General features: G+C 38.1%; 1 protein-coding gene across 4 annotated transcripts in view; it reads right to left on the bottom strand.

Moving 5' to 3' along the window:
- Nucleotides 1–19,427, bottom strand: part of CTPS2 (CTP synthase 2) — a 67,657-nt gene that overhangs the window by 13,513 nt on the left and 34,717 nt on the right. For all 4 annotated transcript variants that reach the window (XM_084306142.1, XM_084306145.1, XM_084306144.1 and 1 more), the window contains exons 14-15: nt 2,404–2,500; nt 1,386–1,441 (exon numbers count right to left, since the gene is read on the bottom strand). In XM_084306142.1, coding sequence (XP_084162268.1) covers nt 1,386–1,441; nt 2,404–2,500 — 153 coding nt within the window. The remainder of the gene's footprint in view (nt 1–1,385; nt 1,442–2,403; nt 2,501–19,427) is intronic.

Consider the following 19,427-nt stretch of genomic DNA (forward strand, 5'->3'; position numbering starts at 1 on the left):
AGAGGGGAAGATTGACTTCCTCTTTGCATACCACAATTCAGCAGTCTCTGACATGAGCTGTGGTTCAAAATCCCTCAAACAGGAGCTCTGGAGTAAGCTGTTTCATTTCCTTGCTGATGATCTAACCACTCCATTAATATTCAGACTTTGAGCACTACCATCACATTCTCCTCCCAGCTTTTTAAGGAAACTTAACGCTGACTCAATCAATTTGTAACATGCATACATTTGATACTTCAGGCTACTCTAGAGATGCTTATGGATTCAGGTGCCTTCTGAACAATCCCAGAGATGCTGTCCAGCTAGTGCCTGTCTACTTGGATGATAGAATTTTGAACATACAGAGACACCTTTGCTCAGATATTCTCAAACAGAAGTGTGCTCCTATAGCAGAGGTGTGGACCTATATCAAAGGCCTGTAGAATCATAGAATCATTAAGGTTGGAAAAGACCTCCAGGATCATGTAACCCAACCATTCCCCTGGATGACTACGAAGAAGCAAGTGATCTGAATTAGCCTCCGAGTTGTGAATGCCTGAAGTCTGCTTACATTTAGACCGTGGAAGAATGTGGACTTCCTAAGCATAATCTAAGCCTAGGCAGACCAAGAACAATCTCCTTAAGGATTATAGACCTGTACCTTTCAAATACTTCACAGGAAGTCAAGTCAGTAGCTAACATCACTCTCAAAAAGTTTTACTAAGACAGTAGACTGCTCTGCTCCCCTCTGTTGAATGGTTGCAAGAACACCTCTACAATACTGTGTCCAGTTTCAGGCCCCTCAGTACAAGACAGCCATTGACAAAATATTGCAAATCCAGAAGAGGTCCACCAGGATGGTCAGAGGGCTGGAGCACATACAACACAGGAGAAGAGACTGAAGGAGCTTGGTTTGTTCAGCCTGGAGAAGTGAAGGTGAAGTATGGATCTGGTTGTTGAATTATCTAATGGGATAGTATAAGGAAGATGGAGAGACACTCTGCTCAGAAGTTCTCAGCAGAAGAGTGAGAGATAGATGACAAAGTGCCCAAGGGAATCTCCTATTAGACATACTGGAAGAATGGTTCAAACTAAGTGTTTAAGCATTAGAACAAATTGTCCAAAGATATTGTGGAACATCCCTCTCCAGAGAAATTCAAGAGAAAATGGGACAAAACCTTGAGAATCCTGATCTAATTTTAAAGCTGACTCAGCTCCAGGCATGTATGTGAACAAAATAAAGAGGTTCCTTCCAACCTAAATGTCTCTACCTTACCATAGTAAACCTTGTTTTAAGTTTACTTAAGAAATCTCTCATTGGCTTTAAAGCAAATCATGCCTACAAAGAGAAACATGATTTGCTTAAGATTTAAGTTTTGAGCACAAATTGTATGAGCAGAGCTTACCTCATATCGATGCCTGTGTCGCTCCTCTACAAACGTTTCATCGCCGTAAAGTTTCCCTGAATACACAAAAAAAGAAGCAATTAACACTGATGTGTTACTTTAATAGCTGTTACAAATATGGCTTGTAATTTAAACCTTACTTTTTTCACATGGAAAACACATAATACTATTTGTCTCACTCCAGCTTTCTGTTTTTCTGAGTGATGACTAATTTCTTTGAATTTACAGTTACCTGAGTTTATTCAGGTTTCATACTCAACTTTCCTCAAACACAAGTAGCTTAGACTTTAGAGTGTGAAGACCACGAGTAAACTAATTTACACTGTAATACACAAATTAATAATAATGAAGAGAAAAAAAAAAAGAACGAAAAAGCAACATAAAATCCCTGCAGGTTTTACAACACTTGTATGCAAAATGTGCATGCAGTGAAGGAAGCTCTGCAGCCTTTTATTAACATCTGTTCCATTTTAATAGATTGTGCCTGGCAGCTGCCATACCTCCAGTGACAAACTGAATGTTGTTTTTCTCTCTGTTTTCCTGATCTCTTTACCCAAATGATTCTTGCAGCCCTCTGAGCCTAATCTGGAATGCTCTACATTGAAAACCAACAAGGAGTAAGTTTAAGATATTTAGTAAACTGGCATTTAATCATCTCTATCACAGCCATGGCCTGAACTCCACTTTAATTTATTCTAGCATCATTTGGAATACCGTCTCACTTAGGAGGTTTGGACAAGAACTGGACTGCCAAAAAGATCTCCAAAAATTTGTAGAGCAGTAATACTGGAATTTTTCAAAAAGCAGCATATGACTTAATTCTAAGGAGATACTTTTTCAAAAACAGTAGTGCCACTCAAGGTGTAAAGCTCAAGGTGTATGAGCTCAAGGAAGCTGCCACCCAACTGCTTGCTTGAGGCTGTAGTCCTTTAACAAAATGTACTTTGGTATTTTTGCTTTGCCATGTTACAGAGTTCCTATCCAAAAGGCAAGTGATAAGAGCAAAAATATAACTTACTTAAAATAGAATTTTGTGTTTTGAAAACAGTCCTCCTCTTCCCCAGTCTCATGGTTCCACCCATATCTCCAGGATTGTGTTCTGGCATGTCAATGACCTTTAGAGAAAAATTGTTTAAACATTGTTTTGTCCAACAAAGAAAAAAAAAATAAAATGCAACAATCACATAAAAGACTGCATAGATTTATAAATTGTAACATCATCGAGTTTTCTTCCAAGAATTTCCGATTAGAATTTCTCTTTGGTTTTCCTAATGCTTTATTCTCAGTATTACTGTACACTAGGCCCTTTCTTATATTTTTCCTTATACTGTTAAATATATACAATATTCTTTCTTACACTAAGAGGCAGAAACAGCTGTCTTGGTAAGACAGTGGAAGTTCTCTTTTTTTCCTTTTTTTTTTTTTCTTTTGAGAAGGGGAGGACACAGGGAAGCAGAATGAACAGAAGACAGAACTTGTAACAAGTCTTTAACATTGTTAAAGCAGGGTACTAAAAGAGATGACTTCTACATGTGTGCTATTTCAGATTATATGCATAATTAATTTATGACAGGGAGAAAACTGATGAAACTTCCCTCCTAAATCACTTTTACAAAAATGTTACTTTTTCAGTGGTGCCAGGACAAGAGCACTGGGCACAAACTGGAGCCCAGGAGGCTCCCTCTGAGCATCAGGCAGCACTTCTGTGCTGTGTGGGTGACGAAGCCCTGGCACAGGCTGCCCAGAGAGGCTGTGGAGTCTTCTCCTTGGGGAACTCCAAAAGCTACCTGGAGATGGGCCTGGGCAGCCTGCTCTGGGTGTCCCTGCTTGGGCAGGGCTTGGAGCAGGTGAGCCCAGAGGGCCCCAACAGCCTCAGCCATGCTGTGATTCTGTTTCTCAGATGGCCTAAGCATCCACAGAATACTGGGTTGCCTCACATGGAGAACGTGCTACTTAACATTTAAAAAAGAGGATATACAGTGGTTTTGTGGACTGAAGCAGATGGGTCAAATGGCTGCTTCATGGGTTAAACGAAATCCCAAAACAATGGAATTCAGTGGATGTGAGGAAGGACAGCTTAAGGGAAGGATGGTGTTTAATTTTACTCAATCTGAATAATCCTGATGAGTCTCACAGTTGTGTTTACAGGAAGTCTGTCTCACAGAGGTAAAACCATTCAGAATAGTAGAAATGAGCTGAAACTATGACCTACATGCCTGTATTTGCATATACATACTCAGTAAGAAATATGATTGACAAGGAAAGGTTCTAAAAATACAAAGATTCACACATCTGGGTAATCTGGAAGTGGATTTTTATTAACCTTAATTTGCCCTCTGGGAGTAATGAAAACAATTTCTGATGATACACTTCATAAAGTGAAGTTATTCAATTTACAAGGGATGGTGGAAAGTGCTTAGCCTTTGGCCTTGTGCCAATGCATTTCAGCTGTGCAATTATCTCTGTATAACCTTATACCTTCGAAATGTTATTTATAAACTATATACTCATTATAAAATGTCATGAGCAGAAGTTGTGATCAAACCAGTAGGGTATTACATATCCTCTAATTACCTCCCAAAAACCCAAAGGTGGACTGTGCAGCTAAAAAAAACACACCTCAAAGAATAAACTCAAAAAATACTCAAAATCATTCATTAAATCCATGCTACTTTAAAAATCACAAGACTGTCTTATTTCCTTCCATTTACTTTCACTTCTTTTCTGTAACAGTAGATATAAAATAAAATAAAATAAAATAAAATAAAATAAAATAAAATAAAATAAAATAAAATAAAATAAAATAAAATAAAAATAAACACACAGCACAAGACAACAGAAGCAGTTAAGAGTGCTTACAATAAACTGTGTGTATACGTCAAATACTCTGGCCCTCTGAAACCACACACAAGTTTTCCAGGAGATTTTATTTACTTGCTTATACCCACACTACAGATAATTTTAAAGTTGTACTCCTGATTCCCATCAAATGGAGATGAAATGGTCCCAAGCAGCTACCAAATATTTTCAAGCACATGCTTCTCTTCCAGTCACAAAAACATAAAAAATCCACTTCAGTGGCTGTTTCATGAGCATTTGCAGTTGACAAGAAAAACGATAAGGTTTAAAAAAAAAAAAAAACAAAAGGAGGCTAAAGTGAAGACTTGACATTCCTTCATTCTCAAAAGTATATCAAGCACCTAACTACTGCCCCCTAACCTCACCTTCAGATTCTCCATCCTAAAAATTTGAGTCTGAATGTCTTGATCTAAATTTGTTAACTGAATCATGGTAATATTGAGGTCATCCCACGCCCCCCGGAGAAATTTATATTTCACTGTTTTCTTGCCTTTCATTATTTGCTAAACTAAGATCTTCTATCAAAATATTCTGAGAACAATACCATAGTTCTGAGAACTATGGGGATACGATATGGGAGATGGTAACTTCTTGAAAGACATTGCTCAACTCAAACTGCTTAATTAAAACACTGGTTCCAAATTAAGTGGACCCACCTATGCAGGCCGTAGAAAATTTCACTAATTTACTATGTTTAAATGTGTTCTTCAGGAAGACTCAAAACCATCAGTTGTCAAATGTATGCTTCATGTATCTGTGGTCAGGGTCACATAATCAGAAGAGGATACAACCTTAAAATGTGCATTAATGTCTGCTAAGTCTTAACTGAGATGTATTTTAAGAAATATTGCATTATACAACTGTTCAATCTTGTTTCTATCAGTGGCAGATTTTGTACCAATATAAAAGCCCTATCGAGTTTCAACATCAAGCAACTTACTGCGTGTTCATGTTTTGTTACTGATATGTTGCATTATAAACCAGCTCTCAATCTTCTCCAAGATTTCTAGGTTTATCATAGTAAGAAAAAAGGCTTCTGATATTAGTTTTTGTAGTCGGGTGAGGAAAGAAGCTACTTTTGAATTAGTAACGCAGGGCTACTCTGACTCTGGATCTTACGTTTTGGTATGTTCTGTGGTTCTGCTCGATTTCAGCAGCTATCACAGCACAACCTTCAATGTTTATATGTTATGTGAGTTTGCAACAAGGTCTGTGAAAGCAACTTTCAAAGAAGCAACACTGCTGCCCTACAGCCCAAGGATAGTAATAAGCATCAGAAAATCAACTCGCATTATGGAAAACTTTGCCATATTTTATGGAATTCATTTGATCAGATAAAAGACAAATCTTGAAGTGGTGGTTACTCTGAATAACTGAATAGATTCTTCAAAGAGCTTATGCTTCCCTCCACAGCATACATCAGCTGTCACTGTGCATTAGTTCTTTGAAGAGCAAAAACAGCAAAGAACAAGAGGCACCACAAGCAACAAAAAAGCATCTGTAAGGAGGGTGTAGGAAGAGATAAGGCATTAATTAGGCCTTTTTTACTCAAATCTCTGAAAACTGCTAACACTACAGGGATTTTACAGAGATCACATATTACACACCAGACAGCCAACATGAAACAGATAACAAATCACTGACATACCACAAAGCACATTCGAGATATAAAACAGTCTGATGGATATTAAATCACAGTACTGATGAAAAGCAACTTTAACTACCCATGAAATACAGTTTTCCTTCAGAAATCTGCTGCTTGAATTGTTTCATTGTCATTAGAAAACATATTAAAGCTAATGAGAAAAGTTCAGACACTCAACGTACAGCAACCAAGGCTCTGAAAATCCAACACGTATCACTTTACTAATCGCCACAGCACCATCACAGGACCATTAAGTTCTGTCTTTGTTTTGCTTCACATCCAGCAATGCCATTTTGAAGAATACATCTACCTTGGTTACGCTGGGGGTGGGGGGAGGAGCATGAGGGCTAGGGGGTGGAAAGAAGGGGAAAGAATTGTTTGATTTGAACAACTGTTTGGTAAGTTATCTTTGGAAGTGGGTTTTTAGAGTTTTTGCTTTTTTTTCTTTTTTTTTCTCTGTTCTTGTCTGGTAACCAAATGCCATTGCTGAAAGAAATCACTGTTCATGTAAGTGCTGATTAGAGCACCAGGACAAGCCCTGATCCTAAAGATAAACTGAACACTGAAAAGAGGCCCTAAGAACGAGCACCTAAGAGATGTGCATAGGCAAAGGTGTCAGGAATGGGGAATACAAAGGCAAGCACTCTTGTGTAGGAGTCCCTGCTGAGCAAGGATTTGAAGAAAAAAAAAAAAAAAAAAAAAAGCACAGCAACACAAAACCAAAGATATAATGTCAACTAGAGGACCCGTTCATTTATCAACTCTTGCATTGTTTCTCTGCAGAATTAGGCAACACTTGCTAGATTCAGTCTGATCTGTTTCAGTCACAGTAACTTCACCAGCAAGCAGGTCTGATCGCTAAAAATGGAACACTTACAGTGGCATTTTAGAAATTATATATATACATTTTTAAGAAAAAAAAAAAAAAGTGATGCAATGCTGAGTGGGGTGCTGAGAGCTTCCAACTTGTCAAGTTAAGCTGCTCTTCATTCATACAAAGCCAGGGATTTAACATTTTCAATTATCAAAAGAAGGTGCAAAGTGAGCACACCTGCCCAAATCCTTTAGCCCCTTAAAGCTCTCCAAGTTCCAAGCAAACCCCACCACTGCCCACCTATCCAAAGCATTTGGCCCTCTAGGATACAATTAATTGCCATAAAGGTACTTGAAGTTTTCAGAATACTCAGTGCTCTGTTACTCTGGTTTACTTTTGAAGTAATGTTTGTTTTCCAAAAAAATGACAACCATCATGTGTAAGATCAAAGCAGAAACCATCAATAGCTGATTCATGCAGCTACAGAGATCTGAGTAACCAGCTTGAAAAATCCTGTCCTCTGCCTCTTCACAGAACCACAGCACAGTATCCAAACATCCCAACAAATATCAGCTTAAATTTCTTAAACTTTGGAAACTAATTTACATGGCTTCTTTACCCAAGCTATTGTTCTGCTTGCAAGGTTTCCTTTTATCCTGAATGTCTGTGACCATCCTGCAGCATGTTATTGCCAACCATTTTCCAGTTTGGACAATCCTCTTTTCCAGAAATTTGTTGTTTCCCATCTTAGGATTAAATAGTTGTCCTAAGGTATTTATTTAATTAGATCCGAAAAAATTCTCTAAGAAGGATTCTGCATGAATAAGCAGAAATTCTGGTACAGAATGTTTTGTAGTATTTTCTTCAGGAAAAATGTCACAAAAGGTGTACTGCTTTTTCAAACATTGCTCACTCACTCATTCATTACTGTAATGCAGTGAACTAAGAAAGCTAATGGAGATGCTGATATGCAGAGCAATACAGATATTGCCTAACGGCATTTCAGAACTCACTCTAATTTTGCCAACCACACATCCCAGAGCTTAAATACTTAACCAATGCAAGCTTTCAGATTGTTAACGTTAATGAAATAAACAAGATTAGACAGTGCTGGCTACAGAAAGATACCAGGGTGCCAGTCGTGCCATGCCAGGAAGTGCAGGATTTGCTACAGACTTGAGTTACTGTAAATGGACGAGTGTTCTCAGACTTTGGACTGGTCCAGTTCACATGGCAATTAATGACCAAATGCTCACTGATGTAATTTCAGTATGATCGGGAGGATACCTGCAGCTAGGAGAAAGTCTTCCCTCCCTACCACATACAACTATTCAACAATCAAAACTGTCACTGCATTTGAGGGGGACCTTCAGCTGAAGTCACTAGATTAAATTTTACCTTTACCAAAGTCACTTAAATCTACATGAAATATGTCAGAAAAAAAGAAGTCAATAAGCAAATCTCTCTCAGGGCATTCTGAAGCAGGAGAAGGACCCTAGAGAGGGAGACAGTCTTGTGTTCTCTTCATCAAACACCCCAGGCACGAAGCTGACATGGGGATAATCACACACAGCCTGAGGCTGGTTAAACAGCAGTATACTTTATGGTCCCTGACCAAGAGACTGCTTCTGTCTTACCAGCAACTGCCACAGAAGACTCAGCACAGACCAGTCCACTGCCTAAGCCATGCAAAGTAGTCAAAGAGAGGTGAGATTGTCCTTAGCAGAGACAAAGCACAACGTATGATCCACTATGTTCTGTACTTTCTCTACCCTCCCTGAGTTATCTTGCACAAGCAAGCATCCATTCTACTTACTTCTCATTTGTTAACAAGATAGCGTTAGTCAGAATCACTTCATTATCAGCAAGCACTAAGCCACAGGAAAAATGGATTACTTCAGGTGTTTGCTCTTCCAGACCTTCACCGAGATGAATTTGTAGTATCAACTTCCAGACCATACTCAATAGCATGACCTACACTCTCCTAGCATTTCTTGAACAAATTCTACTTATCTACCATTAAAAACAAACAAAAAAAAAAAGAATATGTCCTTAGGTAACACAAGGAGAACTAGCAACTGGTTTCCATCCCATTTCACCAGCATAATCCGAACACTTCCAGACTTGCAAGCAAGACTGCCCGGATTCCAACCTCTAATCCTTACCGCAGAATGGTGTCACAGATCACCCCAATATCCTGTCTATGTTCCAGACCTGCCAAGTGGTTAATTTTGTAATTGATGATCCAGGATCCGAAATGCTCCTGATCCAGGAGCAAAGCCATTTCTTTTAGAAAAAGAGTGTTCAGCAAGCAGAAATTTGTAGATTGCCCTAGTTTTGTTTTCATTGTGCTTGGAAAGTACTTTTGCCATTGTATAAAACTTCCCTGCTAACATTTTTCAGGGGAGAACAAATCCCTAGAAAAGTCCTGAATCAGTTCAAAAGTTTCATTTGAGTAATCTCACCACAGCCATTTGTTTCCTTTTCCAGGCCTGCCAAAACAGTCAGAGAGGAACATTTGCCACAGATGTGCTGAAATTACGTGCACATGCTAAAATAAAACAGTTATTGCAATAGAAAATAAATACATCTGTAGATTATTTATTTCATTTATTGGTGATGTAAAAACATCCTACTGAAAGGATAGCTATTTAGATGAAACAAACAAACAAACAAAAAAAGCTAATAGTTCTTCAATACTGAAAAAGACTGAAAGTTTTCATGCGAGAGCTCTACTCCCAGATGAAAGTAAAAGGGCAAACACCATCCAGAGGATGAAATCCATATCAGTTATAAGAATACAAACGTAAACGTATCTGTATTTTTTGTGGTTTAGCTTCTATTTTCAAAGATATAGCTTTATCCCATCTGTGGTTTGGTCTGATAAATCATTTTTCTTTAACAAAATATGCTTGCCCAAGTTAAACTTCATGAAGTTTAAGATGAATTCACCAATTAGCTTTAGTTACTGTACCTTTGGTTAAGATATCATTAAACTGAGGCTTTAAACTGAAGAGGAAAAAAGCACATACTATCACATTGCTTAACACTGCCTTAAGAAATGCCTCATTTAAAAATTTGGAGTAAATGAATGAAAGAGAAAAATAAAAGGATTCTAAGTCCATAAAGATTTCTGTGCCACAGATATATAGGAAACAGTCCAGTGTCATTACTTCCAATGAAGTTATTAGGCTTCATACCATGCCCAAATATCAGAGGCAGACCATGAGCTTTATTGATTGATCACCTCTTGAAACACTTTTTGAATAGACACCAGAATTTAAAATGTGACATTTCTACATCAAGAAGAGAATTCTCTATTAGCTGAATTATATTAGTGTCTCTGGTAGGTGAGCGTTTTATGAAAATAAGCTGAATAGAATGAAAAAATATGTTCACTCAGAAAAACATTCCTAATCTTTTAATTTGCAATTTCTAAGAACAAAAACATTAAATAAATAAATAAATTAAAAAAAAAAACACAATCCAAGATGTCAATAAAAAGCAAAGCAGTGAGAAAATATCTTGAAATGCTTTAAAGACTTAAAGACACTTCTGAGTGAACACATCAAACTTCTTCTATAAAGTATTTTGTAGGTTGCATATTGTTGCCAAAAAAAATAAACAAACAAGCACACCACTGAAGTGATATAGAACTACTGCAGACAGTTGTGAAAGTAAATGTTACTCTAGTCCTAGTGCCAAAATCCTGTGACAAATCTAATTAGCTTAACAAGCACTCAGCTGAGTCCACTCTGCAAAACCACACAAAGAAACAATTCAGGCCAACCACTGTAACTTTAATTGAAGCAATTTGTTCTGATGAGCAAGCCTGTTTTCTTCTCAACTCTTCTTTTATTCTTAAGCTATAACTTTCTAGAGAAGATAATGAAGGCTAGAGTAAGTCTCAAACTCATTTACAGCAATGTCACATTTATCTTCCATCTCCTTTTCTTTGGTTTCTCTTTTTAAACTTTGAAATAGCATCTGACAAAGTATCATAACCAGAAACAACACTATGCAAGCTATAGCAACTTTTTTCAGAAGGCAAGCAGGATCACTTTTCTGTTTGAACAGCAACTCATATCTACTATGCAGATATTGGAATATTTTACATTCTTCTTTGAAAGCTTCTATTTTAGCTTATTTTTAAAATAAATTGAAAGTCGTCATTTAAAAGTCATGCCTCCACCCAGTAACATTCTGTTACTCATAATAAAACCACACAAAATGAAAGAGCTTATGGAACTGAAGTTGGCTGCCCCGTTACCTAGTGGTCCTCCCATTTACTTGATTTACCAATTTGAGAGATTCTAATAGCGATAATCTTATGGACTAATAGCAGAATAGACATACTATAACAGGGAATTTTTTGTCAGAAAGCCTCTGGCACAATCACTGTAATTTTATCTACTCCTATTCCTGTCTTCCATGGGATGCCTGAGACAATACACGTACCTTGGCCTATCTAGTCTCCGATGTCTGTAACTTTCCCAAAGTTACAGAGAACAATCTGCATGCTGGATATATCATTAGTCATACAGAACAGACATCTAGTCCCCTGGAAAGCTCTCCGGCAATGAGTAATGTGATTTTCTTTCCCACCCCCCATGAAGTGAAGAGCAGCAGTGCAGATTACCTCCAGGAGTTGTTATCCTCCTTGCCACAAATACACCGTAACCTTTCTCATATCAGCTGGAGAACTGGAAGAACTAAAGCAACTGCTGCATCTCGTAGAAAGGTAATCAAGGCACTGACTTCGAATTCTAGGATTTCCTAAGAATATTGTGAACTATATTAGAACCAAAAGAAGAAGATAGCATAAGGAGATTGTTTCAAAGATACAACTTTGTGAGTTAGATTACCTAGGAAAAGAAAAAAAGTACCTTGGCATTTTCATTACTGTGTATACAACAACTGTACACATCTCATCAGTTTCAGAAAACCTTTCAGAAAAAGGAATGATATATATATTAACCTCATAGCAAAGATAAATTACCTTAATTACACCTGCCAGCCACTTCAGGGATGCTTCAAGTCACACGCTCTATATTACATTTAATTATTTCCTGTTTCCACTCAGAGAAGTTTCATCTGTCTAAAGATCATCTTGCCTTGAAGAATCTTAACTCTGGAAGATGATTTATGACCTACAATCCAAATCCCTTTTACTTCAAACTGAAGCCATGATGTCTTCCTTCTAAGCAGGATCCTTCCTGTCTGGCCTTGGCTCTTCTGCCTCCCCCAGAAATCTGATAAACATCGTTGTCCAGATCTTCACGTAGTTCTGCACTTCTTGTCAGCCTTCCCTTATTACATTAACTCTCTTGCCCTCAACATCAAATAACAAAAATTCCTTGGAATATGCTTTCTTTAGTTGCATCTACACAGGTATCTGGGGTCAAGTTCTGCCTGTCCATCACTTTCTCCCACCACAAAGAGCCTGTGAGGACCACTGTAATGCCTGGATTAGACTGTGGGCTCCAGCCTGGAGTTAACATGACAGTACAGACATACCTCTGCACTTCTGGTTTGCTAACAGACCACATAACCAAAAGAATTAAAAATGAATATGTAGATTTGTAGAGATGAACATAGAACACGCTACAAAAAAATAAAATCCATCTCAGATAAGAAAAGCATGAGAAAATAAGACAAGAACAAAAAGGAAGAAAGGAGCAAAGAGGATGTGTGCACGCATGTGGAGAACTCTTAGCAAAAAGGCCAGAGAGGAGAAATGGATCTTTAGATCACTTCTCATTTAGCAACCATATGGTGAAAGCCTACCGGAAGCATTGTACCTATATTGTTTCAAAGAAAGTAACATCTAGAGTAATATCACCTTTACGCTGCCACAAATCAAGCAGGTATTTAATTAGCATGACATCAGGTGAACACACCCAAAATAATTCAGACACCCTCTGTGAAAAGTGTGGGTGGCAGGCTACAGATCACTGCAGCAGATAATGCAACAGTCCCCTCAAAAGCTACGCTCAAAATGTTTACGAAGCAACCAGCAAAAGAACGCCTGTATTGCCACACAGCAGAAGCTGTAGGCTGTGTCACCAGCTGGCACAGGACGGGACACAAAGTGCAGCCAGCACAGCAGGTAACAAAGGAACACGGAGCTGCTACAACCTCTCATGCCAAAGCAATCCTCCATTTAATGGTGCCCCTATGAAAATCATTTTTATCCTTCACCTGCACCTCTAACAGCTTGCATCTATGACAGCAGAATGAGAAGTCAGAGAGCACATGAAAAAATGTTAAGTTACAAAGCATAGGTCTACAATTAACCGCTATGGAAACCACTGCAAATGGAGTTCTGTTGTCCACTACCTTACTGCACACTATCTTATTACCACATACAAGTCAAGGATGACAGGCAAATATATACAGAATTAAGTTTTCCCTTCTGGGTAACCTTTTCATCTCCTTCTACCTCACTTTCAGCAGATAAATTTATTGGGGAGGAAAAAAGGGTAAATATTTATTAAAAGGAAAACCTTGGCTAATAGTTTTCTGTTGTTGTTGTTATTAAAATTATATAGTTACAAACATAATGAATAGACCACTCACGTCTCATTAAATCCAATAAAACTATGCAACTGATTTGAATTCCTCAATTTTTTTCTTCCCCTTGCACCCTTAGGCATATGTTCAATTCCAGTTCTCACTTCCAGATGTCTGCAAAGCTGTTACAAAAATGATGGAAGTTCTCAGCTGCTGCATAAAACATCTCCTTTGTAGGCATCAAGGCACTTCACAAAGACAAGGATGTTTCATTATCTCTTTTTGGTGAATGAGAAAATTAATATAGATTAAGTGACTTATTTAACCTAGTAGAAGAAATGAGCACTTCTGAGATACCTAATCTTACTCCTACATTTTAGAAACAAGGCAGCTAATGATATCTCCGTACTGTACAATCCAATCGATTCCCAGGCAAGCCTCTAACAGTTCACAAATACATTTCATCAGTTCTACCATGGCTCTAAAAAGAAAGCAAGGTGCTTCCCTTTTATTATTATTTTTTTATTCTCAAATAAGTGTCTTCTCAGTGTCACTTGCCACTCAAACTTCAGGATTTGCTTAGTTTACAAGGACATGGTGGAATGAAAAAGAAATAAAATCAAGTCCCTAATGAAAAAAAACTTTTAGAATCTATTTCAGCTGCTTGCTTAAGTACTGGTTTTCTAACACCCCCAAAAGACAGATGATTAAATTTGTCCTGTCACTTAAGTTCCAGCTGAGACAACAAAGGGAAAAAGCAGGTAAGTTAGCTGAGGAGGTGTTAATATAAATATATCCAACACGTAATGGGGCTAAAGATAATAAATTTCAAAAACAGTAATTTACTTCATCTTGCAGAATTCATACTGGTTTTGTTACTATCACTTACAGTAAAAGAACACAAGCTTTGCAAAAAGGTTTATCTAATTATCTCTATTTAAAATGGATTATACTGAGAAAGTTTAGGATACTTCTTTGCCACAAGGGAAAAAAAAAAAAAAAAAAAAAAAGAAGTTTTGCACAGAGTCAAGCTGTGCAAGAAAGCAATGGTTGCTGATCTGCTATTTGCAGACACAGCATGTCTGCTGTGATTTGTCAAAACTTATTTTTCAGTTTACAGATTGAGCAATACTGAGGTTTTCGTATTTTTGCCAGGCTCTTGGGCAACTGTTGGGCTTCCTTTTCATCAGTGAAGACCAATGCTAACAGTTTCATGGCAAGTTAATCTCCAATCCCTACTCAGGCTGTCTGTAATTAGCCAGGCCAAATGATAATCCCAATAGAAGCCACAGCTAATTAAATTTATATTATATTTTAGCCACAACAAATAATCACCAAGTGTTTTTATACATAAATCTTCATTATTTTCAAATGTATAATTCGACGTTCTTCACGGCTAGATTTTGGGGCTTTTTAATTGTACGATGCAATGGACAAGAGAAGACATGTGCAGAGATGGGGGGAAAAATCATCTTTAGTAATGTCTCAGAGGAAAACCAATATTTCTCCTTTTTGTCGATGCTATGCCAGTTCTGAAATACACAGCATGCACAGGTATCTTTGGTTTACATAGGTCTGTTCCAAATTGATCCTAACCTTAAGGCCTAGCTCCACTTTACACTTGGTAAGCACCCGTATAAGCTAAAGGCACTTAAAACTTTCTTATAGAATTGTCTCCATTCTTGGTTCCAAATCCAAGGAGTTACCTTTAAGAAGTTAAGAAAAATAAGCTCAAGAAGCTAAGAAAATATTTAATGCTGTACTTTGTTACACAAAAGCTGTGAAATTCCTCATGTTATTGGTGAGAAGGAAAAGCCTTTCTGTGTTGAAGGTAAGACTAGTCACCAACCAAAAATAAATGAAATTGGCTGTGATGTTGAATCTTAAATTCGACTTAATTGATAGGCAGGTTCTTCACTGGCACGACTTACAAATGAGTTATGACTGACATGAATAACTTGTTAAATTCAGTTTATAGTAAAATGCAGATCTACTTCTTTGAAATTCTGTTTTACAATGTATAAAAACTGCTCATTTGATGTATTTGTGTAAACTGAGAACTTCCAAACTACTACTGCTGTTACTTACTGAAGTTATGATTGAATAATTATTTTAAATTAGAAAAACTAAAATTAAGCCAGATGCATAAGCATTATCCGTTCTTGACTATAGCTTTTGTACAGATATATGTCTGTCAATAGGCCATAATCACAAAGACACCTGCTTGGTATTCTTAGACAATAGCTACTCTGACCATAATCCTGGGTTTATGATTTAAGCTTTGGTTTTCCTCATGTCCTAGGGTAACACTTGACTTGGTCAAAATGGAGAGGGGAAAAAAAAAAAAAGGAAAAAAGAAGCATCTTTTGCTTCCATTGTCCCAAATTCTCCTAACAGAGATGACAAGCAGAGTTATTCGTGGCAATTTATTAAGAGAGCTTTTTGACAACCTTCCCTTGGAAAGAAATCAGTGAATATCTATTATATCTACAAATCACTACACTGTAGTGCTAAGAAATGAGAGATTTGTATGCCAAAGGTAAAGCCATTACTTTATAATATCATTTTTATTATGGTTCACACTGGTAATAAAAATATCAAACATATCCCAGAATACAACCAATAATCTTACTAATGCTAGGCATTTTACACTTGCAGACTTCTGAGAATTAGCAACTACTGGAGCTCAGACAGAGCACATAAGCACCCCTTTCTCTGAATCAAAGGGAGAGTCTACGGTTCTTACCACTGCCTAGTCACCTATGCTATTTATTTCTTTGCCTCTGCATTTTGTGCTGCTGAGTGGCCAGGACAGCGAGGCTGACCTGGTTGTTCTAACAAGGGTGCTGAAGGCACAGGAACTGAACATAGATTTAGAGGTGGCTACCGGAGAATTACAGAATTACCTTCATTTCTGTCTCCCTTAAGAGCACCTCACACAGTTGCTGACGTTTTCCCCAAATGCACTCAATCCTGCAGGAAAGTGCTTGTTTCCTAGGGCAAGCACCTTTACTGAAGCACCATGGTAATGTCTCAGAAATTCCCTTCTACTTCAGCAGAAATGCCAGAATAGCTGCAACAGGGTCACAGTGCCCCAAAGGCTCCTTGTAGCAAAATTGTGTTAAAAAGACTTCAGAGTTTTACTTCCAGGGCCTTGAACATTTTAACTGTGCTGAGGGCCCATTGTCCCAGCTCAGTGTAAAAGGACATCCAGGCATCCTGTTCAACAGCACACACTGCCACATGTGGTCAAAACTTCAGAGTTCTCACTCTCCCAGCTCCTGATCTTTATTATAAAAGGCAAAATAGTTTTAGAAAGAGAAGCCAGAACCCAGGATTCCCCATCCTCAACACATGCACACAAACAAAATCAAGAGTAACCTACCACATTAATATACAAAACGCCACCTTGAGCTGTTGGCTTGTTTTGTAAACAAGCATCATTAACTCATATCAGGCCCCTTTTCAAAGCATATCAGATAAGATGCAAGAATACATATTGGATAAGGCCCTTCCAGGATCGAGACAATCAGACACAGTTTCTGACTCACTATTGGGATTGTGCTGGTTTATTTTGTTCACTGACAGCAGTCCTGAACTTGCATGAAAGCAGAACGTAGGTATCTCTAGATAAAATTAAGCTGGACAAAGGAGTTACTTACTAGCATCTTTCATGCTTTGGGATTTAGACATCTCAATTCCAAGTGATTCCAACATTACATGACCATGTTGTTTATTAAAGTGCATCTCTAGGCCTCTTTTGAACTGTTCGTCCTTCAGGTTTTGCACTAATGAGAGCAGTAACACTTTGAAAAAAATACCGAACCTGATCCTACTCATCAGCTTCACGTTCATGCTGAGGCAGGGTTCTGAGATACAACTGAAACATCTAGAGAGCTCAGGAACCTGCAAGGCCAGACAACAGCTGAGAGCAGACAATCTCACCAGGAAAATAAAGAACTTTCTAATGCCACTTTTACTGCATTTGCTTACTTATACTTACCTAATTTTGCCCTATGAGAAACTCAACAAAATGTTACTCCTTGGTAAACCCACATGTGCCTTGCTGAAATGCACATTTATGCATTTTTGAGCACTCTCAAATTCAAAAAAACAAATCTGTTTAGGAAGGAACAAATAAATATATATATTTACCAATTACACTAACTGTAAATTTCAGCTGCAGCATATTTATAAACAGCAGCCTTATTGTACTGCTACATGAGCCAAGGCTCAGAAAGTGGAAGGATAAAACCCCTTCCAAAACCTCTTCCTGAAACACATTCTCCCTCAAAAACTCTCATGTAGTATGGAATATCTGTATCACAGAGAGCTTCTGCGATACCATTATTTGTCTGCCAGATGTGTCCATATGACAACATAAGCTGACACATATAGCTACAATGAATAACACCACCAATTTAAAGCTGACTACAAACAATGCATCATATTAAATTATTCATCCCTGTAGCAGCCCCACCCAGTCCTGTTTAGGGAGACACCTTCAACATCTTATGAGGTATAGTTACAGTATAACAAGGATAACCCATATAGTTCAAGTTTCATTTGTGAGATGAGACAGCCCTTTTACACATCACCACTTAAAGCCTGACAACAATAGAAATGTTAACATAAGGAATGCATCACTTGTGACACATAAAGGATTTTATAATTCATCTTCAACTTGCATATAACAGTGTCATACCTTAGAGCAATGGCAGGTTCACTACAATGGCTGTAGCGCAGCTCTCTGAACTTCTCACACAAAATTATTTAATCATTTTCAGAGAATTTGTTAACTGGATGCTCCTTATCTCCCAATCTGTCCTTTCTCTTTTTTTTATGACAGTAAGATCTCATGGCACTGGCAACATCAGAAAGTTCTACCACAACTCCCCAGATTTGCACTAGAATTAGCTCTCACCTCTACCAATGTACACCTTGTGAAAGGCCCTACGTGTAGACTACCAGCACCCCAGCTTTAAAACCTTTTCTTTTTGTAGATGGTGCAAGAATGGCTGGAGACAACTGACCAAACAGAGGGCTTTGATCTAATGACTGATGCCTGGAAGCTAGAGATGATGCACAAGCAGTATACAAGCAGAAATAACTGAATACTGAGCACATTAACAACCCCTGCTCTTTCTTTCCATGTGTACAACAATCACAATCATATGTTCTCAGTTATAGCCAACTTCACCTTGACAGTAGACATTTCTATACCGCAGGCAGGCTGCAACATAGGCCTCAGACACTCCTCAGATAGCTCTTAACTCATCAGGACTCCCATGCAAGTAACAGTGGTGATAGTAGTCAAAAATACACCTGGGAAACTGGAAAAATACTGGATGGGTAGGGTGTTAACCCATCAGCAGAGGATTAAACAGGATGACTGAGACAGTTGTTGCCCCCAGGTGACAGCAGCCCCACCTCTCTGGCATAGGCCCTGTCCCTTCCAGCAGTGTCGGTGGCATGGAAATCTACTCCAAGACTAACCCAGTTTATAGTCCAGCATGTTAAGGTAAACAAGGTGCACAGATTCACATGCCATTCAGCAATCCACAGTGGAAAAAAGGATGTGACACAGACAAAAAATGATAGCACCCGAGTTAACACTCTACTTAATCCATAATTAAACATGCATCAAGATCTGGTGACCATGATGCCATAAGCTCCACCACTCCTACCACTAGCAGCGGTGCCCACACTTCAGCCATCCCTGCAGCTCATATTCTCTTACTCTCCAGCATGATTGGAATTGCTTGCTTCAAATATGCCAGTAAGACAGTTTATCGGGCCAATACACAGCAACAGCTAATTTTGAGTGAACTTTGAATCTGCAGACACCATCACAGAAAGTGGAACACAATTATCACAGGAACATATGTGATGTGCATCCCTAAAAAGATTGACAACTCATGATCAGCTCAGGGTTTTTGTTTGTTTTTGCTAATGGCCTTGTATCTAAGCTACAGTGAAAATGTCAATTCCAAAAGGATGCAGGGCTTGTTAACATGACTTCTCTAGCCCAGGGCAAACCCAACTGAATTATGCCATAAACTGCAGGAACAATATATATTCATATACCCAAGAAAGAACAGCAAAACATTGTAACCAAATCTGGAATGCTTCTTCTACACTGGAAGTCAGCTTGCACAGACATCAGTCAAAGCTTGATACCAAGAACTGTTCTTCAGCATAGATAAATGCT

This window comes from Netta rufina (assembly GCF_964035555.1).
Source record: "Netta rufina genome assembly, chromosome: 1".
Taxonomy (NCBI): domain Eukaryota; kingdom Metazoa; phylum Chordata; class Aves; order Anseriformes; family Anatidae; genus Netta; species Netta rufina.